Source organism: Polyodon spathula, chromosome 6 (assembly GCF_017654505.1).
Source record: "Polyodon spathula isolate WHYD16114869_AA chromosome 6, ASM1765450v1, whole genome shotgun sequence".
Classification (NCBI taxonomy): domain Eukaryota; kingdom Metazoa; phylum Chordata; class Actinopteri; order Acipenseriformes; family Polyodontidae; genus Polyodon; species Polyodon spathula.
This window is the reverse complement of record NC_054539.1, coordinates 15155665-15179866: the sequence shown is the minus strand read 5'-3', so window position 1 is coordinate 15179866 and position 24202 is coordinate 15155665. Positions and strand designations below refer to the sequence as shown.

At 35.5% G+C, this 24202-nt stretch overlaps 1 protein-coding gene across 1 annotated transcript; it reads left to right on the top strand.

Annotated features, from left to right (window-relative positions):
- The first annotated feature begins 444 nt into the window (after nucleotides 1-444).
- On the top strand, nucleotides 445-11756 carry nphp1 (nephronophthisis 1). The gene is given in 19 exon segments (XM_041252202.1): nucleotides 445-580; nucleotides 1125-1198; nucleotides 1606-1666; nucleotides 2039-2169; nucleotides 2328-2535; nucleotides 2694-2795; nucleotides 2993-3052; nucleotides 3699-3858; nucleotides 4315-4409; nucleotides 4788-4916; nucleotides 5485-5559; nucleotides 6557-6667; nucleotides 7074-7156; nucleotides 8926-9002; nucleotides 9315-9414; nucleotides 9910-10022; nucleotides 10737-10810; nucleotides 11044-11088; nucleotides 11193-11756. Coding segments are annotated over 19 exon segments (2046 nt in total). The 5' UTR covers nucleotides 445-511; the 3' UTR covers nucleotides 11472-11756.
- The last annotated feature ends 12446 nt before the right edge of the window (nucleotides 11757-24202 follow it).

The following is a 24202-nucleotide window of genomic DNA, read 5'->3' as shown; positions in this document are numbered from 1 at the left end:
CCGCAGCGTATAGAAATATCCCCTAGAAAATGTCCCGAGAACACTTTGTCATTTAGCCCCACCTTTCACTTCCAGAACTCGGCAACTCTACGAAATCAAGCCACCCTGTCCATACCCCAACCCAAACCCCAAACCTAACTATAAACAATCACCTGCTGCCGTCGGGACACTTTGAGGATATCCCTGTGTGCTGCCTATGGTACCTTCTCTCCACGTTTTGTCGCAGTCTTCTGACGTTTTATATTTGTCGTAGCTTCCATATCCTAGCGACCAAACGGGGAGCGTCCTGAACCCCTGTCAATAAACCAAATACAGTTCCTTTACATGCAACAAACAAAATCACTTTTGAATTGCACAAATTGCAATAAAAAGATTTCGTTTTAATAAATATTTGTTTTTTACAAAGTTTAGCAGGCACTTGCATATATATATATATATTTTTTTTTCTGCCAGTTTTTTTGTTTTGTTTTTAATCTTAAGGCTTGTTTTGAATGTTATACATTTTGTAATAATGCCACCATCGAAGAGATCAGGTCCGTTGCAAACTGTACAAAGAAGCACAGACGACCTTAAAAAGCAGGTACGTACTATTGTTTGCACAGCTGTGCAAATTGCAATGTTGTGTACGACATTACTCGATAGCTAGCAACACCACCAAGTTTTGACATTTCACTTCTCAGATGCGTGTCAGTTTGTGGTATCCAAAAAGTAGGCTCAGTGTCATAATGACAGTCATTTTAGAAAGTTTAGGTTTGCAATAAAGCACCGTGGGAAGCGACTAGGCTACGGCAAAATTGAAGTATTTTTTAGGAGCTTCAAAACAGTGTATCTGCAGCAGCAGTTTCGATGCATAGATCACTGCCAAGTCTCTGCAAGTCGCTTCGGATAAAAGCATCTGCTAAATTACTGAATATCAATAATAATAATAATAATAATTAATAATAAACATTTGGATATGTTTATGGTTAATAAAGCTAACTGCTTCATTACGTTTTTAAGTTCTTTAAAAACAACTGCAGGCTTTCATAAAACCAAAACAAAAATATAGTCATTTGATACCTCTGGGCTTTATGGAAATTACATTCCTGAACTCTTTCAACACTTTTTTTTTTTTTTTACTGTAGGTTGGCAGTTTGCTCAAAGATATTCAGCATCCAGATGCTGCTCAGCCTGCTAAAAGAACTGAAGCTTTTCAAAGGTGAAATATATTTCTAGTAAATACCTACAACAATTTTAATCAGAATGTATACATAGATAAGTATACATTTCATGTCAGTAGGTACAAACTAGGGACGTAATGGTTAAATACCTTTCTGCTTGTGGGTATCAGAATATCAAGCAGTAGTAATTTTGTTAGACATTTATTTTTGGTATAATTACTGCAGCATTTTGCCAAGTTCTTGGGGTTTAGCCTAATTAATCAATAGGAATATAACTGCACTACCCATTTGCCCAATCAAGTGGATAATATCATTTATTTAAGGGTTGGGACAGGCACATGTTTGTTTTATGAGCTGTGCAAAATGCTAAAAAATGAAACAAATTGAATGATAAAGACATAAGTGGCGTGTTTAAGAACAGGACTCTTTCCCTTTTTCTCAACAGGAGTATTCAATTACAGAAATCTGTTAAAGAAACTTTGACTACTTTACATAAGTTAAAGAAAGTAAGTATGGCCTGTGATTGTTTCATACGGTAATTGAAACACAGCTTGTTTGACCAATTTTGGTATCAGTTATTGTGTTTTCTTGAGAAATTAGATTAAAGTATTTTGATCCTTGAAACTATTAAATCCTATAGGATTTTAAAAAGGCAAGCAAGTATACAATTGTGTGGTCAAATGTACGTTTCTATTTGTATTACATTTCAGAAAGTTGCCATAAATCACTTTTGATTTAACGCTAGAATATAAGAGCTATATCTGGTTAAATTGGACCATTGTGTATGAGGTGTTTTTAGCTTTCAAGGGCAATAAAGAACATGGCATTGATACACTAATATATTACTGATTGGTTTGTATATGTTTTAATATAAAAAGGCTGATGAGCCTGCACCGGTGGGCAATTATGATCAAAGAAAACAAGATGAAGAAAAGAGATTGCTAAAAATGCTCCAACAGCTGCAAACTGTGGCAGAGCTGTTGAATGCAGATAAAGTATATCATCACAAGTAAGTAAACATTTTGAAAAGCATTTATTTGTATTTATACCTGGGAAAGAAAGGTTCTATTTGGAAACATTAACCTTTCAACAATTTACAACTTTGTGAATAGGATCCTAAATTGTAATTAAGATGACCTATTTGTCTGTCTGTTTATGCTTGGGTAGAGATGCTGAAGAACCAGGCACTTCTCAACTAAAAGAAGATGAGGAGGAGGAGGAGGAAGAAGATGATGATGATGATGATGAGGAGGAGGAGGAGGAGGAGGAAGAAGAAGAAGATGGGGAAGATTCTGTTGAAGAACAACCTACTATAAATCAATATATTTCCATCAGTGACTTTGTTGCCCAGCAAGATGGAGATCTAACTATTAAGGTAAAGCCTTAAAAGAACTAAAGACACTGACCATGGATCATTTTTGCAGATTGTCTTTTGATCATGGGCTGCTGTCTTTATTAGAAGTTATACATTCTTGGTCATACACATATAAAGGTCCATTTATTTTTTTATTACTATTTTTTTTTTTTTTAAAGAAAGGTGAAGTCCTGACAATTCTTAATAAAAAACCAGATGGCTGGTGGGTAGCGCAAGACTCCAGAGGAAACCAGGGTGAGGTTCCAAAAACATATCTGGAGGTATGTTGAGTAGGACAACACGATTAGTGTGACAGATGGACACGATTAGTTTGTAAGGGTTCACAGTTTGAATAAGGACCCTAATTAAATAAAGAAGTGGGAAAGCTCTGGATTATGTTATGTGTTGGTCATTTTGCAGTTGTATAGAAAGACTGGCAAAGAAAACAAGTCTGAGAGCGAAGAAGAAGAAGAAGAAGAAGAAGAAGGAGGAGGAGGAGGAGGAGGAGGAGGAGGAGGAGGAGGAGGAGGAGGAAGTGGTAACTGCTCCAACAGTGAAAAACACAGAAAGGTAATGCCAGTATTACACCAGTAGGTGGTACCTTTCTACCATAAACACAGACCACAGACCGTAGACATGGAAAGGCTATCTCTCAGATGACCAACTCTCAAATTTTATGACTGGTTATACATTTATTAATGTAATCCTATGTTCAACTTGAGATATCCAGGATCAAGTTTTATTTAAACAACACATCTTTGATTTTTATTGATTTTTCTTTCTCAATGCAAATTGGTATAACTTGCTTGTGGGTACTGTTATTGTAATATATGAGTTCTGTATTACCACTTCCCTTTACAGGTCTATAGGTGTTTTTTTTTTCTTTTTTCCTGAAGATTAATTAATACATTGATGTTAGGTGTAAGCTACATATAATTGTATTAAATGTGATACAATGTATTTGCTTTCCCTTTTTCCAGTGGTAATCTGTCAAATTTGGATGCTGCCATGAAAGCAGTTTCAGAGGTAAACTGAATAAAATATAGTATATACTCAGGACATTGTACAATAAACAGGACCTTTATTTAAAGTCTGTATGAAAGTGAAATCTCTTTTATTCTTATGTTTACACACATTATATATATATAAACTTTTTTTTAAATAAATGAAGCATCTGTTTACAGTACTGTATTGATCCTGATATTCTGAATACAACCCTTTACAGTTCAGTTAACTTGCAACATTTCTTGTAAAATCAGATTAATGCAACTGATGTACTGTCTACCATGGGAACAATCCCAACTGGATTTAGACCATCTACATTGTCACAGCTCCTAGAAGAAGGTACGATTCTTTGAATAGTTTCTTAATACAGATGTTTAAATATTAACTCATAGTATCATTATCTAATTATATGCTTGCCCACTTTACACTTCATAGTGGTTTCATTCTGTCTTACATCGTCAACATTTTATGGTTTCATAGACCAGTTTTATTAGCTGGAGTTGGATATGGGTGTTTTCAGTAGGTCACCCACTTGGTGTTTGCCATGTTATACATACTACTTTGTTATGTAATTCAAATTATCTGCTGAAAATACATGTGTGTAGAGGTGTCATTTACCAATAAAGCTAATCTACTGTCAAGTACACCTTCTTGGATGGAGTCTTGTAGATTGCATATTTAATAACTGAAGAGTTTTTTACTTTATACAAACTGCCTTATTGTTACAAACTGTGCTATTGATTTGCATTTTTTTTAAATATATAAGTGTATATAATAGTGTGATTTTATTCCTAGGAAAAAGATTTAAGTCAAGTTACTACATTCAGCCTGAGTTAAGTCATTCACAGTTGGCTTTTAAAGACCTGCTTTGGGACCCTGAACAAGGAAGTGTAAGTTGTTAATTTATAATGATTGTTTTTTTTACTTACACTGTACATTATATAAAGGTATGTCTTTACATCTGTCTGGTTCATGGATGGACGCATTGGCTGTCTAGTCCATTCCAACCAGTTCCTTCATTTTAACTGACCTTGCTGAAGACCAGCAACAACAATTAGGACTTGGTTGGAACAAAATCTTGTAATGGAATAGACTGGAATAGGTGATATGATGGGATTGCAACTTCAACATGGTCCTGCATTAGCTGAGATAACACTAATAAGTAGTGGATGTTGACCAATTTCTTAAGACTTGTGCAATTGGGGAAGTAATGTAATGTTGATTTTGTGCAGTGGTTGTCTCTATTATGTATTGTTTTCTATATTTAGGTACGTGCCAGGTTGGCCCGGGTATCATTGAATTTGACACTATGGAGCTGTAGAATGATCCCCCTGCCTGGGGCAGGTATTTATGTTCTCAGTAGACATGTCCGACTTTGTGTTTTTGATGGAACCAGAGTAAGTAACCTTTGCTTAACAATTTAAAGTATAGTGTTATACCAGAATTGTTTTCTCACTCATACAATTTCCATGAAGCTGTTTGTTAAACTTACATTTTCTTATTAATTTTTATGTGAGATGTTGTGTTTTTAAGATCGCGTTCATTAACAGCAAAACCTTAAAAACATATTAATTAAAGCTTTTTGAATAGGACCCATTTGTTTTGTTGATTTATTATTATTATTATTATTATTATTATTATTATTATTATTATTATTATTATTATTATCTGCATCTTGTAAAGCACTTTGGGATGGTGGTCCAGTATGAAAGGCACTATATAAAATAAAGATTGATTGATTGGTTATTATTAGTATTAGTAGTATTATTATTTATTTATTTGGCAGATGCCTTTATCCAAGGTGGTTTATTAATATTATCTATTATTCTATCTGTCTGAATATTTCTTTACAAGCGGTTTCATTAATGGTATAAGCCACTAGAGACAGTCAAAGTTATTTTTAACCCCTACTATTGAATGATCATACATACACCTCTCTATATGATATGTGCTTTTTATTTGTAGGTTTTGAGCAATATCCATACAGTCAGAGCCACAACCCAACTAAAGAACCCTAAAACCTGGACCTTTTCTCCAAGAGTATGTAAATATTTTATGAAAGCTTACAGTATGTCTTGAATAAACATGTCACTCTATTTTAAGTTAGATTGTACTGTTTAAAGATTTCATTGTGAAACATCTAAGTTATCTTTAACCAGTATTTTATTCATGTAAGTAATCCTGTGGATAAAGAATCTTTCATGCTGCTCCTGAGTGGCGCATCCGGTAAAGGCTGTCCGTGTGGAGTGCAGTATGCACCCTATAGCCTGGAGGTCGCTGGTTCAAGTCCAGGCTATTCTACTGTCAACCGTGGACAGGAGTTCCCAGGGCACACAATTGGCCAAGCGCCACCCTGGTGTGGAGGACTTAGGGTGTCCTCGGCTTACCGTGCACTAGTGGCCCCTGTAGACTGGCTGGGTACCTGCGGGCCTGCCTGTAAGTTGCCCAGAGTTGCGTGGTCCTCCAACACTGTAGGTCTGAGGTGGCTGCATGGCCGCCTGCAGAGTGGTGGCAGCAGTGAGCCGAGTTGAAATAAAAAATAATTGGGCTTTCCAAATTGGGGGGGGAAAAAAAAAAAAAAAGAAAAAAAAAAAAATTCCGATTCCAAATTAAAAAAATAAATAAATACATAATAATTCCAGTAAACTTTACAAGACTTGCATGTACATATACCATCACTTGCCAGGTATCACATTTTCCTATATAAAAAATGCACACATTTTACAGTGACATTAATAGGCAGCATTTCTACATTCCACTTCAAGGTGTTACTGAGGAACACGGGGACATTGAAAACATGACTGCATTAAAAAAAAAAAAAAAAAACACTATTAATAATGAAATTGATCGTAATACATGTAGAATTAGGTTAAATTTATTATTTTGTTTCCTCAATGATCTTAACAATAGAAAGATCGTTACAAAAGCAGCTAGTCTCCGGAAAATAACCATATACTTCCATATCTCAGGACATTTACTGGTATATTACATTTATACATGTATATTTTAAGATTTATTTGACTTTGTTTTGTTCCAGGTATCAGGTATTCTTCCAAGCCTTCTGGATGGAGATTGTTTTATAAAGTCCAGTTCCCAGTCTCCAGAACTAGGAGTTTTATTTGAACTTGGGGTCACCTACATTCGAAATGTAAGAGCTTTCACATCAAAATATTTGAATATCAGTTCTGTACTGCAATGACAAAATGTCACCTGTTGTAGTGTAATATTTGTAACCTGTTTCATGCAAATAATTTCCTTATTGTATAATTGTGGTGAATCCAGATTTGTAATATGATTGTCCACCATGTACAACAATATCTGACAGTGTAAAAAACCCAGATCTTTACTATGCAGCTGGTCTTATATGTAAGTTTTAATAGTATGAGCAATTTATGCAATAATTACAGGGAGGGATTTTGTATTTAAAAGCATGCAGCTCATTTCAGGAAAATGAGGAACTATTTAACTATTGAATGAATACAGAGAGTGAGAGAGAGGAAGATGAAGCCATTCTAGTATATCTATTTAAAATGTTAAATTCTTTTTTATTCCAGGCAACAGGGGAGCGTGGGGAGCTGAGCTGTGGTTGGGCTTTCCTGAAGCTTTTTGATGCCAGCGGAGTTCCAGTTCCATACAAGTAAGGCAAAATCTCTGTATGATTAAAAAAATGTATAAGAAGTGCATGGTAGCAGTTTATGTTTTGCAGGAAAAATGGTCAAATTCTCTATCGTTTTACAAGTTTCTCTTGGTAGTGTTATAGCTTACAATTGAGTGTTTTATAGTTACGGATGATTGTTAATTAAACAGGAATAACATTGCTCACTATGGGGTGTAGTCTTAAAAAAACTACTGTACCTACAATTTAACTGGCATGCAGAACTAAACCTCAGTTGGTACAAACTAATACAAACAGAACTTAACTATACCTTGGTGTTGCTCTTAATTCATGATTCATCAGCATGTTCTATACACTTTTAGTACAATGAATGATAAAGCAAACCTATTTCAGTGTCACACTTTGTGGCAAAGTGGTGTGTGATTACAGATTCGTACAGTGCAGAACAGATACAAAAACAGATAGAAAATTATTTCCAGGTGCAAGGGTGTGTATTGAATTAATTAGCAATGTCCAGAGCCTTATGGCGAACAACTGTAAATAATAAATGATAGAAGTGAGTACAACGGCACAACTAAAAAGTCCAGTTTAACACACCAACACTAAACACAAAACACAAACACAGTTCTTAGTGATAGTGAATAAGTGCTTGTGGTGTATTTACAGTTCTCCATGAAAATGCAGGGGTGAAAGTAATGTCTGGGTTTATGCTGGCTTTCGCTACAGCTCCAGGTCATGCTACTGGTAGTCTGTTAAAAAACAGACAACAGTTAACAAACACTACCAAACACAAGACAAAACTCACGCTTCACAATACGGAAACACAGGCTCCTTGTAGGGTAAAACACTAACCATTTACTAAGGAACAGATCACTTACACTAAACCCCCTATTTGTACCCTCGCTCATGACCCCTAGGTTAACAAGCGAATCCGCTCCTCCAATCCTCGGATGCCACGCCATCTCCCATCCGAGTCATTGAGCTTGGGTGCCGTAGCTCAGTGCCCTTCCTAAATGACCCGCTTCCACCTACCCTAAGGATTAAATTTGCATGCCATTTGATTAAGGGTACTCTGTTCCTTTTACATAGTGCCCTTACAGGTCAGCAGGGAGATCTAACACCAAGAATCATTCGATCTCTGTCACACACCTACATTCAAAGGAAGGATAAAACTGGTTTCTAAAATGCTTAACAAAAAGCTTTTGTTAGAGCTGTCCTGTGCAAACTATCTTGACAAGAAAAAGCACAGACTGTGAAGCTTTGTGAGTTTAAATTGTTGGCATGTATATACATTATTATTATCTCCATTCCTTAGGTTTCCATTATTACCCCAGGCCAAGATACAATAGCAGCTCCCACTACTGGGTTCAGCTTCTTATTTTTCTGCAGTCCATCTAGCATTAATGTAATTTCCCACCAAAAGCAAACAGCAAGCTAAGGTGGCACTCTGTAGACAGTGTGGTAATCTGAGACAACAGTTATTTGAACAATGTCAGTATTTAGATCTACCACTGTCTAGATCAATTGAATAGATTCCATAGTCAAGAAACAAAAATTAATGTAATTATTTTATAATAAAATACTGTTTTTACATTTTTACCCAACCAAAAGAAGAGACAATGGCAGTTCTGTTTTAGTTTTGGAAGAAAAAAAAAATTGGCCAGCTTTTACTCCAGAATTACACATATTCCCTATCTTTAGGACATTGACCCTGTTATAAGAATAACTCTGCAATGCCATTGGGAATGTGTATTTCACTTTAATATTATTGTGTCTCCTATTTCTTTTAGAACATATGACCTTGTTGTAAATGGGGGGACACCATATGAGAAAGGGGTTGAGGTTGACCCCTCTTTAACTAGAAGAGGTATTACAGTATTTCATGTTTTTGTGATAGTTAGAATAATTCTCCATATATACAATCCATGTGTACATTAATAAAATGATATATTAATTACCTATTTTAATTACTTGTGATGCCTTCACAGCCTTCTTATTTCGTAAGAATTCTATAGGGACAGAAATTCCAAAGTAGTTCTTTAGAATTTCATTGTCAAGCAGCTAAGATAAAAACTGCTTTGTACAAAGTTAGATAATTGATTGAGTAATATCCAGTCGATCTTGACTGATTTTAACTGTGCAGTGTAAGATACAAGAAAAATATGTCTGTGTTTTTCAGCAAGCAATAGTATTTTCCAGCAGATGATGACATCAAGAAGACATCCTAAACTCCTTGTCAAGCTGAAATCTCCCAACACTAAAACAAGGACAACTTTGAAGTTGGTATTAATTACTAAAACTGATTATTATTTATTTTATATTTGGCAGATGCCTTTATCCAACTGATACCTTGCATGTTTGTGTAAATAAATTTTTTTTTTGTCTAATCTTATTTTTGTCTTACAGTACTCCCTTTTTTCTTTTTTTAAATCTGAATTGCACATAAAAAAAAGAGGACAGTGAATAAATGTAGGTACTATATACAACAAAGTACAGTACATACAAATTTACCAGCCTAATAGTGTATTAACTGAAATTGATAATGTATAAAAGTGTTTCAAAACCCACTGTGTCTTAACTTTCATTTGTGCTTCATAAAAGTGTAGTAGCTTATTACAAGATATAGTGGATCAACCCACTTCCCTTAAATCACATTTATCTTTCAAGCTTCCTATAGTGGAAATGTGAAAGTTTCAAAACATTACCTTAAAAGAGGATAGTAACAGGAATTGACTCACTGTTGAATATATTCATTTGAACTATTTTCTTTACAGCCTCCTCCCTGACACCTTGGTAGGCAGCACATGCTGCATTCACTTGCTGGCATTTTATAGACAGATCCTTGCTGATGCACTGTTGCGAGACCGGATTAGTGTGCAGAATGCTGGTAAGTGTACACCACCTAAATAAAATGCATAAATGCACCATGTCTCGTGGCATTATGCAGAGTCTTACATTTCCTTCTGTTGTGTTGTGGTACAATGTGCTTTGGTAAAACCCAAACCACAATTAGTCACAAATAACACCATACATTTTGAATAGCTTTTTAGTGTATAGAGGATAGGTAAGCAATAAGACCTGACAGGGTGGGCGGAATTGGGCAATACCGGACCTTCCAAGGGCGTAATGAGGCCCGACACCACAGGGAGGGCTTTATAGCCCCTGGAAGGTCCGGTATTTCCCAATACTGCCCACCCTGGAGGGTCTTATTGTGATTAGAAAATGGGCAACTGTTATGAAAATATGGTCACTCCTGATGAGTTGGTGGCTCAAGGATATTTGTCCAGGTGAAAAGGCACTTATGTTGGTAATGTTTGTATTTCCTGGTTATCTATTGAAAGTTTATGTACCCCCCTGCCAAGGATACTAGCCAATGAGAATCCAGGAAATAAAAAGCCAACTTTCTAATATACATGTAAGACTCCTTGTAAGGATGATGAAGTGAAACTAGTTAGTATCTCAAAAACACTGCATTTTATTAAGTGATAGAGTCCGTTAGATTAAAAGCTGTAGAATGTCAGTACGACAGATACAGAACACAAAAAGAAGAATGATGATTAAAAAAATAAATACCTTTTTATTGTCTGTTTTATTCCTACAGAACTAATCTGCAGCCCCGTGCTGGCAACTTTCCCACAAATCATGGAACAGGCAGACCTTATGGATGCTCTCAGGGTAAGTGTTTTTAATATGTTTGAAGTCCATTTCCTTAGTTTGATAATATTATAGACATATTATGCTTGAAATGGTTACATATATAGTATACTTTTAGGTAAGTCCAGGTTTGAAAAGTAAATAATTTGTAAACATTTTTTTAGAAGTACAAATGTATATACTACCTGTATATTACTACTTTCACAGTTAAGTACCACAGCCCAGAGTTTTCATATCTATCTTTGTCTTTTTAGAGTGTGTGGTCAGAGAAGGAAAGCAGTTTAAAGAGATCGGAAAAGGTATGTAACTTTTTGCTCCAAAAGAAAGTTTCTAGTTTGTGAATCTTGCGCTAGCTTCGATTATGTCTCTAATCACACTAATGCATTGTATCACTTCTCAACAGAGAGACAGTGAGTTTCTGAAGTCCACGTTTAAGCAGATTTACCATGACAGTGTGTACTCCCTCCTTCACTACACTGCTCTGCCCCCTCTCAGATGGGCAGATGAAGAGGCCGAGGCTTCTCGATGGAAGGTCATTGCAGACTTTCTCAGGTTAAACAGAGAGAAAAACGGCTCTCTCTTTTCCCTGCTGTCTCCTGAAATGGCACATGAAGCATTTGATATCTCAGAGATATCGTATGATTTTCTAGGAATGGCAAGAGAGGCAGCTGCTACAGCATAATGTCTCAATGTAATTACATTTGCTTTAAAAAAGTCTTATTTTAATGGCAGTTTTTTTATTTTTACACTGTATTTTCCTGTTTTCATAGTTGTTTTTTTTTTAATAATTAAAAGTAATAAAACATCTGGTTAAAATCCTGCGCACATAGCCTTGTCCTTAAGTAAGCATAACTGCACAGCTGCCTTTCATTATGTAATCAGGCTGTGCTTGAGCTTCTCCACAGGCAGGCAGCTGAAGAGACCAACAATAACCACCCACCCCCCCCCATTATTCCCACAGCAGACATTACTGGCTTTTTAAAGTGCGAGACTGTGTTTATTTAAACGTCAAAAGCTGTAAAATATATATATATTTTACACCTTTTGACGTTTAAATAAACGCAGTCTATCTATCTATCTATCTATCTATCTATCTATATATATATATATATATATATATATATATATATATATATATATATATATATATATATATATATATACTGTATATATATATATATATATTTTACACACACACACACACACTATATTTATATATATATATACACACCACACACACATACACACACACACACACACAGTGGCTCTCAAAAGTATTCACCCACCTTGGACTTTTCCACATTTTATTGTGTTACAACATGCAATCAATATGGATTTAATTGGGAGTTTTTGCCACCGAACAACACCAAAAAAGTCCATAATGTCAAAGTGAAAAATAAAATCTACAAATTGTTCTAAATTAATTACAAATATAAACAGAAAATAATTGATTGCTCACCCCCTTTGCTATCACATACCTAAATAAGCTCTGGTGCAACCAATTGTCTTTAGAAGTCACATAATTAGTTAAATGGAGTCCACCTGTGTGCAATTAAGGTGTTTCACATGATTTCAGGTTAAATACACCTGTCTCTGGGAGTTGGTTAGTACATTTCCTAACAAAAACTACATCATGAAGACAAAGGAATGTTCAAAGCAAATCCAGAATCAGGTTCTTCAAAAGCACCAATCAGGGGTAGGATATAAGAACATTTCGAAGGCATTGAATATCCCCTGGAGCACAGTAAAGTCCATTATTAAGAAATGGAGAGAATATGGCACAACTGTGAACAGCCTGTCCTCAAAAACTGAGTATCTGCGCGAGAAGGACACTAGTCAGGAAGGCCACCAAGAGGCCTATGGCAACTCTAAAGGAGTTACAGTCTTCCAGAGCTGAGCTGGGAGACACCAACAATGCATACAGCAACAATAGCCTGGGTGCTTCACAAAACTGGCCTTTATGGGAGAGTGACAAAAAGAAAGCCATTGTTGAAAAAACTCTCGGCTAGAGTTTGCCAGATAGCATATGGGAGACTGAGACTAAGTGGGAGAAGATTCTATGGTCTGATGAGACCAAAATAGAGCTTTTTGGCCTCAATGCTAAGCGCTATATTTGCCGTAAGCCTAACACCGCACATCACCTTGAGAATACCGTCCCTACCATGAAGCATGGTGGTGGCAGCAACATGCTATGGGGATGCTTCTCTGCGTCAGGGCCTGGAAAGCTTGTGAAGATAGAGGGCAAAATGGATGCAGCAAAGTACAGAGAAATCGTGGAGGAGAACCTGCTGAAGTATGCAAGAGACCTGGGACTTAGGAGAAAATTCATTTTCCAGCATGACAATGACCCCAAACATACAGTCAAAGCCACACTGGAGTCGCTTAAAAACAAAAAGGTCAATGTCCTGGAGTGGCCCAGTCAAAGCCCAGACCTCAATCCAATTGAGAATATGTGGAAAGAGTTGAACATTGCTGTTCATCAAAGGTCCCCATCCAACTTGATGGAGCTTAAGCAATTTTGCAAAGAAGAATGGGCAACAATTTAAGTGTCCAGATGTGCAAAGCTGATAGAGACTTATCCAAATAGACTCATGGTTGTAATTGCTGCCAAAGGTGCCTCTACCAAATATTGACTCAAGGGGGTGATTACTTATGCAATCAATTATTTTCAGATTTGAATTTGTAATTAATTTAGAACAATTTGTAGATTTTATTTTTCACTTTGACATTATGGACTTTTTTTGTGTTGATCAGTGGCAAAAACTAATTAATCATGTTGATTCCATGTTGTAACACAATAAAATGTGGAAAAGTCCAAGGGGGGTGAATACTTTTGAGAGCCACTTTATATATTCCTCTTAAGGTTTACTAAGCTTTTGCTCTTGCTATTAACATAATCTGTTTCAACTGCTCTAACCTGATATACTGTATGCCTTACAATTCCCTTTGCATTTGATTATAACACCATGTAACAATTTTTGTTTTTTTTGTTCCTGGGTAGTAAGTGTTATTTCCTAATTGCTTATGCCTCAAAAGTATAGAAAATGGGTATTATTCCCCACAAACTTTGCTTTTGTGACCAGGACAGTGATATTCCAAGATATCACTATTTCCAATGGGAAAACGGGCAAATGTGTGTCTTTTCATTCACATAAAGTCTGATACAGTATATTATGTAAATACACTATAATCGTAAATCTCGAAAAACTATTCACTTCTAAATCTTTTGTAGTCATTTTTGTATTACTTTAGTATAAATACATGTTAATTTGGATTCATATGTTGTTTTTTTCTGACTTTATGTGAACGAAAAGACACACATTTGCCCGTTTTCCCATTGGAACTAGTGATATTTTGAAATACCACTGTCCTGGTCACAAAAGCAAAGTTTGTGGGGAATAATAGCCATTTTTTATACTTTTGAGGCATAAGCAATTAGGAAATAACACTTACTACCCAGGAACAAAAATTGTGTTACATAGTGTAATCTGTTGCACACAGTATCCAAAAATGTGCCAATTATTTTCTTTCTTTGTTTTGTTTCATATTGTTTGTTAAAGGTTTGTATTTATTTAGGTAAAATGAGCAGAACTCCCCCTACAGATGTTTGTCGATTCTGATATAATTCAATAAATCAGGGGTTTTCAACCAGGGCTACTTCTAAGGGTCATAGGGGGTACGCAGGATGACTCAGAAATGCACAAATAAAAATTAATGTAAAAGAAGATAATGTTTTTTTTTAAAAATTTATTATATATTCTCTAAAAGACTGTATAATTATTTAATCGTTGTTTAGCAGCTCAAAGTGAGCCGCAGATGAAAAGAAATACACAGAATCGATCACGTTCACATTTTCCACCTGTACGCATGCGCGATTTCGATTGCGTGGCTTTTATATAGGTGGAGCAGGCGTCTTTCGATTGTGCCTATGAAGAGTGGGCTGTGCTGTTCTTGATTTTTGGCATTTTCAGCTTGTCGTATCAGTAAAGCACGGTGTTTCTGCTTTTTGTTTTTTAAGTATAAATGCTCCAGTAAACATAAATAGTAGGCTAATCACAATACTCATACTTTGACGGTTTTAGTTTTATTTATTACCACGGCTGCATTTCAGTAACAGCAATAGCGTCTGGTTGATTATGTTGTCAGTGTCTCTTAATTGCATAATAAAAACAAAGGAAGAAAACGCAGAAACAGCAAAGCGACAGAAAGTAATATAGTCCTTTATAGTAATTATGCTGGCTTTAATAATAAAAAGTGTAGCAGTGTTAGGTGTTATAGTTTTATCTTGAGGTTATGTTTTTCATGTTGTAAACATTTTAACTGGCACACAATTATGCTGAGGTGGGAAGTAAATGGCAACGTGATAAATATTTACAGTGCAGACTGTTTTGTAGAAGTGGAATGATTTGCCGAACAGAAAGCAAGTGTTTCCAAAGAAATTCCTAAATACGGTCTTTTAATTCTTTGCATCCAAAGACATGTAGTTAAGTTTTTAGAATTAAGCCTACAGTTTGGTATTCTGTCTTAAACCAGCAGTTTGTCAGCCCCAGACAGCTGTTAAAAATTGGGGGGGTGGATAATCAGATTACTATGCCTTTCATTGCAATTGTGGTATCATTCAGTGAGCAAAAATTGTAAAGGGTACTTTAGCTGAAACCTCCTGACCAGAAGGGGGAACAGTTTCAAAGAAAGGTTGAAAAACCCTGCACTAAACTAGAATCAGTGGATACAGATGCAGGTAATGAACATCACTTGAAAATGCTTCACACTTTCCAGACACTGGCCAAACTAGCAATGTGAATGTTACGTGTAGTGATTGATGTTTTGTTGTGATCCTATTTTCTTTTGAGAAGAGTGTAATAAACGAAAACCAACATGGTGTTTTTTGTCTTTGTGCAGCGCCCCCTTTTCCACATTTATTTCTTGAAGAGTTTAATTAAGTTAAATTTAACAGTTTTCACTTGTGTGCACACAATGATTAATTAACCTATTGCATTTGACCTGGTGTCTGCATTTTTTTCATTTAATTTTTTTTTATTATTGAATGGCGATCAGACATTGTATCATTGTTAGTAGTTATTTCTGACATGTATTAGTTGATTGGTGCAAGTGTAGTGTTGTAGTCAGCTTTACATGACCATTTAAACAACCCCCCCCCCACCAGTACTCACATCTTGAGTGCCCTGTGGACCCCCAAGGTTTGGCCTTATCTGGCCTGCCAAAGAATGGAATTGAGTATCCCTGCTGTAGCATATATCATGGGTACCTACTCAGGACAAAAAAGTCATGTTTGTACCCCTAAAATATATTAAATTAGCATAGCTAGGGATTCATTGCCAGTGCATGGCTTTATTAATTGCTGGGGGCTACCAACAGCATCACCACCTAGAGTTGAAATAAAATCTCTTAACCTAATTCATCGAGTAAGATTTGTTTTAGAAGAACAAAAACAAACATGAAAAAAAAAAGTTGATTCCACAAATTTCTTGAAAAAGACAAACATTTTTATATCATTAACCTAAAGTGCTGGTATTTTTGCTCCATTCATAGACTATAAGCATCAGAATCGCTGAAGCTATGGTTCTGTAGGAAATATATATTATATATATATAATATATATATATATATATATATATATATATATATATATATATATATATATATATATATAATATATAATATATATAGACACACACACACTGTATCCACCACTTACACTGTACAGGGTTTTTTTTGGGCAGCTGTTTATAGCTGATTGTAGCAGGGGGAGATCTGTGCTGACTCTGCTGGCGTGTTCATAGTGCTGCAGGAAGAGGGCAGCAGTCATCCAATAACCGCCTGTGAGTCATGGCAGTGACATGGGAGGGGGGAAAGGGGGTGTGTGGACTTTCCCTCTCTCTGAGTGGCTGGGAGGTGGGTCTTGGGGAGATTGTTAGCCCTATAAGATAAGATTTTTTTTTTTTTTTTTTTTTTTCTGTGTATGTATATATAATTATATAATGAAATTACATAATGAACTTATGCATTTTAGAACCTGCAAAACCTGTGTGAGCCTGCTTCATTTCGTATGGTATACCCCGTAACAGTGCGCCCATTGCTTTCTGAAATATGCCAGGCGCTGCCAACACCCCAAATGGTAAGCGGTTATAGCAAAACAGTCCACATATGGTTTGGATCCTTCATCCACCATGACCTTATAGTCCCCACATATTCCTACACTGCCACCTAGCTTTTTATACTGTGAGAGCTGCCCAATCTGAAAACTGCACAGCTTCAATAACGCCTTCTGCTATCAGTCTGTCAAGTTCTTGATCCACTTTATTTTTCTTGACATAGGGGACTGACTTTAGCTTCAAAATAACATTTTTAATCCCCTGTTAATCCTCTCAGTGTGCCTAACCCCCTCTGGAAAAGCTCACAATGTTTCTCCAGAAGTGTTTGGTTCGATGTAACCAGTGTCGAAAATAGCTCTGCCCCGTTCAGTTTTAACTGCTTTAACCAGTCATGAGCAAGCAGATTGGGGATCTCCCCTTTTACTACTGTGAGTAGTAACAGTATTTATTACCCTCTATATTTTAATCAAAACGCTGATATAACCCAGAGTTGGAACTTGTTTTCATGTATAGGTGTGAAGAACTACATCAGAGTAGGTGTGCTCCTGTCAGGATGGGCGTGGTGAAGTGCAGAAAGGGAATGTTCACACAAAGTTCAGTAAAACCTGTGCTTTATTATTTTAAAAACAGTCGGTCAAAATAGTAAAGTCACTCCTGCTACCAACAATAGTATCAGGGAAAAGAAAAAGACAAGTCTCCAAACAAAAAGACAATAATTAATCCTGCACAGCGGTGCCACCTTGATCTCTGTGCACGAAAACTGTGCTCTCAATGCCAGATTGTGCTGGGCAGGGGATAGTATCCTGGATCCTCTTGCTGGCTGTATCGCCGCAACTCCTGTGTAAATAATAATAATAATAATAATAATAATGTACATTTATATATATATATATATATATATATATATATATATCCTATATATAATATATATATATATATATATATATAATTTTTTATATTATAAGAACATTGTAATTAATAAAACATTATATATTAATTAACTATATTTATTTATAATTTTATTTGCAAGTTCAATTTTATCTGTCGGGCCGAAAATCACCCAGGTTGAAAGCTGTGTGATGTAATATGATACCTTTTTTTCTATAGGGGTTATAAACAGATGTGTGTTCCTACAGTTTACATATTGAACTGCTCAAGAAACACTTTAGCAACACATATTGTACACATGCTGTTGGGGTGTTGCTAGTGGGTAGTTTATGCAGAGCGTCTGGTCCATGCTTTTGTCATTTCTTAACAATGGTCTATTTGTACTGCTTGCTTTATTTGAATAGAATATCAGTACCTTCCTGGTTCCTCCAAAGGTCATCATTTAATCCCAGATCTGGTTTCACTATACATACTGTATCCAAAAGGATCTGTTTACATTACTATTCGATGCAGATTCCTAGGGCTACACAGTGCCCTAATTAAAGGGGGATTTTTGATGCTGGCTGTTATATCTGTTGCCGATTTTGAGAAAATAAAAACATGAAAACATATTTTAAGCATGGCATCAGTAGAAAGAACCATATGCATAGGTGACCACTCAAGTGCCAGTGCAGTGGTGTTTCTCATTTCATTATACTATAGCAATGTAGTTTCAATGAAAATGTCTCATTTTTATATATTTTTGAAATTCATTTTTATATATATATATATATATATATATATATATATATATATATATATATATATATATATATATATAGTTTCTACTGTTGTATTGTAATGACTCAATCATTGATATCTTTTGAAATTTCAGTTCAAATTAGGCTTAACACACAAGTGCTTTTTGATGTTAGAACTGCCCTGGGGTTTTTTGTTCCAGTGATCCTTCGGGCACTAACTGTATACATTTGCTGGCATTATTCTGTAATTTAACACTTTACCAGCAGTTAGATTATTATTATAGTAATCTCAAATCTCAGGTACAGTGTATTTATAAAGCAGCTGAACAGCGGTTACAGAGTTGGTAAACGTTTGTTGAACACTATATGGGAATATGCATATTACATCCAGCGCTCTGTGTCTGCCTCGTTATTATCCGTTGACAACCTACACACGTAGCGAAACCCCTGTTACAGTTCAGTTCATATTTTTCTATGCCTTGAAAGGTTTTGAAGAAATAGTCCTCTGCTCTTGAAAACAGAAACCCGGAAGAAAACAGAATTTTATCACTGTCACAGAACAGGTTTTAGAACAGTAGTTGGTGGTGATGGCAGAGATGAAAAGTTACACTGGAATTTGGAAGGCTGTTCAGTTTAAATAAGGAGTGGCTCTTATTTTGCTATGTTTGACAGTGTGAAAGTATTTTGTTGAGAAGGTTTGTAAACAATATTTTGAATAGTAACATAGGAACATAAGTACCAGAGCCCAGGTTAGGTTTACTTTAGTGAGTTTCACCACAAGATTGTTGGACCATTATCAGGTAGCGTGGTTTTAGATTTGGGAAAAACACTTAGGAAGCACTGTGAAACATTAATTACACATCCTGCTATCATTGGTATCACCACAGTATGTACAGATATGACAACAGACGAGACCGCACAATATATCGTGCACACATACATACAGACCATTCAACTATACAACTGGCTCCGTAGCTAGGCGCCAAGTATTCAAATTAATGTACTGATAACGCCACTGTTTTATTGAATGCAGACAGTATTGGATCATGAGGAAATACTATATAGGTTTCTTTAAAGGCCAGCTGATCTGACATAGCTGTATGTTTTTGAAGTAAAATTTTAAAAAAAGGCTTTGGATACTGTCTGTTTTTTATTTTTTTTTCTAAATGATTTTTTTTTTTTTTTTTTTTTTTTTTAATTTAAGTCATGCCATGACAGAGTCTACTGTGGTAGCGCACTCTCTGATTTGTAAATGTAACGCGTTCATTCAACTGCAAAGTAAACATCAATTAAGCATTTTTATATACACAATACATAGAAATGTGTTATGTTATTCATTCTACTCACCCATTTAAACATTATGATTAAGCCCAGTTTGTAAGGTTTTGAATGTCGCCGGAATGGATTTTTTTCGTTATGATTTTTATTTTTTTTTAAGAATAATAATTAATTCTAAATACACCCCTACAATTTACATTTTAGCCTACTATGATTTCTCAATAAATTAACAGTCTCTACAACTAGCAACATCAACACTTTATCTCGATTTGTTTAAAATATGCCTTTATAGACCGAAATCGCTGGTACTTGGCAAAGTTGGGAAAATCAGAAATGTCATAGAAATTATTTTTCAAGTCTTGTAAGTACACTCTAACTATCATGAAAATTAGGCATTTGGCTGTTCGCCAAAATGCTTTGAGTACAAATGGCAACTCACGAGAAAAAGCCAACAATTGCGACTGTTTAAAACGTGCTTACAAAAATTCTTAGCAAATTGATGCAATTGTAAGTGTTTCTATTGTTGGCAGCTTTAGTACATCTCATTATAATATTTGAGAACCCTAATTTTTACCATCTCTGCCCCCTTTTTTCATTTATTTATTAAAGAAAGTAATGCTCCCGTGTGAAAAAGTAATCGCCCCCTTAGACTAAATAACTCATTACGCCACCTTTAGCAGCAAAAGTGCAACCAAACGCTTCCTGTAGTTATTGATCAGTCTCTCACAGCGCCGTGGAGGAATTTTGGCCCACTCCTTCATGCAGAACTGCTTCAACTCATTGACATTTGTGGGTTTTCAAGCATAAACTGCTCGTTTCAGGTCCTGCCACAACATGTCATTCAAAAGCAAAAAAGCATTGACAATGTCGACCCAGGGGACTTTTTCAACCTGAAAAAAAAAAGAAAAAAGGACCAGATGGCGATTAGATAAAGGAGCATTCAGAACAGAAAATAGGAGGCACTCTTTTACACAGAGAATTGTGAGAGTCTGGAACCAACTCCCTAGTAATGTTACTGAAGCTGACACCATGGGATCCTTCAAAAAAACTGCTGATGAGATTCTGGGATCAATGAGCCACTAAGAATCACTTTCTTATGTTCTTATGACTCATTTGCAACTGGTTTGCGACTATTGCGACAGGAGCAACACTTTAGTACATCTACCCCATAGTGTCTGAAAAGTTTTCATGCAGTGCATGTATTTGTGAAAGCCAACTTATTTTAAAGGCTGTGAAAGCAATTAATCCCTCCCAAGACTTTACTGCCTGTTTATAGCATTTGGCAATATTCCTTAACCTAATGCAGTGTAGTTCACTGACAGTCAGACTTGCTTTTCTTGTATTTCCTCTGGATCCTCATGGTGCCATGCTATCACATGTCTGTTTGCTCCAGGGCATCGCTGGATGATGTCATCTCATTGGTCTTATCCTGTGTGGTTATCAATTAATGACATATACATCCTCCATACAACAACCTTGCCTTTCCACGCACCACCTTAGTCAACAAGGCTTCTCTGCTAAGAATACTTGTCACTATTTGAAATTTCTTAATTTCCTTTAGTATCTGTATAATTTTCTATTTGGTGTTTCTGATCTGATCTTGTTTGCCATGCTTTCTAACTGTTCAAGCACTAATTAGTACCGAACTAAAGTTCATGAAAGAGGTGACCTAGAGGTGATTTTATGTCAATCCTAAAGAAAAAAAAAAGCTTCCAGCCCACTTTGATCTCGCAGTGTGACTGTTGTATATCAGTCTTTTAAATCTGTTGGCATCAGGTTGCCAAAGAATGTGGTTTGAGATAAAACTAACATTCAATATACAGTACATCCTATTCCTTCACATTTGGAATCTATGAACAAGTGTTTTCTACTGCTCACTGGTTGAAACGCATTCCTTCAGCTTTAATTCCTGGCTCAAACACAAATTGTGTTTTTTTCAGTGTGGGAACTGGTTAGAATGTGTAACACCAACAATGCCTGCAAGAATCAGGCATTTGCAATCTGCACCCATGTGCAGTCTATACCACAACCCCATAGGTTAACGCCGAAGCTATGTGTCCTATTAACTATTGTGATTTCCTAAATGTCTTGTCTCTAGAGCTTTGTTTGCAGTGTGGTGTGTTGATGGACCCACCTTTAGTTTTTGTCCTGACTTTCTATAACTTTTCCTAAGGATGTGATTAAATTATGATAGCCCATGCAAAAATAAAAAAAAAAAAAAAAAAAAATTATATAATATATATTATATATATATTATATATATATATATATATATATATATATATACTCTAGATATGAGATCATCAGGATGGAATGCATCCACTAAAATAGTTACATTTAGTTAGTTTGATACATGCTTACAGCCTTGATTTAAGTTTGATACATTTTCACCTGCGTTCCACAAAGAATGACACGTTGTATAAAATATAAACCAATGAACATTAACTGCTAAGTAAGCACCACAGTCCTGTGAATGTTGAACGTAGAAATATGTAGCAAGTTTTAAATAACATGTTTACACAGATAATCACAAATAAAATTAAATTAAACGGGGTGACATCTCACTTTCATCTTTGCAAATTCATCAACCAGCATTTGTAAGTCTAATGTTTTTGCTTGTCGGGTTAGCTTGCAATAACTATACGCAGGTATACTTTGAAACTTTTCCTGCTCAAAAAGAACCTTTCATTTGCCAAACTAATACCAACATTTGCATACGGCAAAAAATTGTTAGAAAAATAAATCCATTGATTTTCATGTATAACATCGCCTAATCATTTCTTCCATGTAAATGCATAAATAATGTACCATTTTAAAACAGTAACAGTACATTTCAACCAGTATATTTAATACTGTAGTGTACCACCTTAATTTAAATATCATTTCCCTCTGAAAAAGGCATCTCACAGAGCAGCTATACATTACAGTGTTATTTTCAGGTAGAGGAGACCGGGGTTGGTTGTTACAGTGCTCATAGCTATGAAACTAGATGGTGCAGACAGGTAATACTAACACTGAATGTGTGTTCTGTTGTCTGGAAGTCAACTATCTTGTAATTTGAGGTCAATTGCATCTAACATAAAAGTTAGCACATATTTTCTTTTTTTTCATACCCAAAGTAAAAAAATGCATGTCTTGTTAATATGTTAGAACTCTTAGTAGTATTGGAGTTTGTTTGAACTGGTGGCCATGTTAAATAGAACCAGATACTGGCTAACTTTTGGTGTAAAAAAAAAAAAAACCAGTAGGTTCTCCCAGTAGTACTGAGAGAATTAAGTTATCATGTAAAGTCTGGTTGGGGCAGGTTGTCACATAGTTTTGGGGGTTGGTTGTCACATGCAAATCCTATAGGAAGAAGTTTTATATTTTTTCTTTCTACTTTTTTTACACCAAAATGTGGGATATGTCACCATGTAATGCTTATTTAAATTATTTACTGTTTGTCCTCTGGTTCTGTGGAGACTGTGGTATAATTTTGTAGCATGGGTCAACATTTCAAATATATATATATAGGTCTGCATTTTTTATGTTCACATAAAAAGTAAAAATACAACTTTTCTGTCATTGTGCACAGTAGAAACTTTAAGTTGTTAAAAAAAAAAAAAAAAAACTAAAAATGTTGCATTACTGTCTGCTGTAAAAGCAAGAACGTACACTGTGATAACCAACTCCAGTATGGAGCAGGTTGTCACAGGTGACCGGCGCATTTTCAATGTTCAAAGTTATGCTGAAATAAAAAACATCAATTTGTAAGTGAAGACTTATTCTTCAATATAACGAGCAACATAACCTCGCAGTATGGCACCAGATTGAGGAAAATAATAAAGCGTAAAAAGTGTGACAACCAGCCCCAGTCTCCCCTACTCGGATAAAAAAATGGTACGCAGCACATTGTGTTAGCTAGCGCATGCCAAATAACTTACAATTAAAAAGTACGGAAGTGCCCATTCAAATCTGGTACATTATGCTGTTTTTGGACTTTTTCATCTTTTTAAATTGAATTTATCATATTTTTTCAACCTTAAAAAAAATAGTGTACAAATATTTATCCTATGCAATACATTGGGTCTTGTACATTTTTTTTTACTTCTGCAACTGAGATGGACTTCTCATTTTGTCTTGTTCGTCGTGAATTGTTTTTTTTTTTTGTTTTTTTTCTTTTTAGAGAAATTTATTGTCTGTTACTAAAAAAATTATGTATAATTAATGGTTTGCAAAAAAAAAAAAAAAAAAAAATATTGTAACAACCCTGGTGATGGTATCATGCAGGACACTGTTTGTCTTCTTGTTTGTTTGTCACTTTTTGTTTAGTGTTATGTGTATTGTAAGGGGCACCATTAGTGTGTGTGTGTGCACAAGAGTGCAGCTGTTAGTGTGTATGGTGGGGGAGCTGT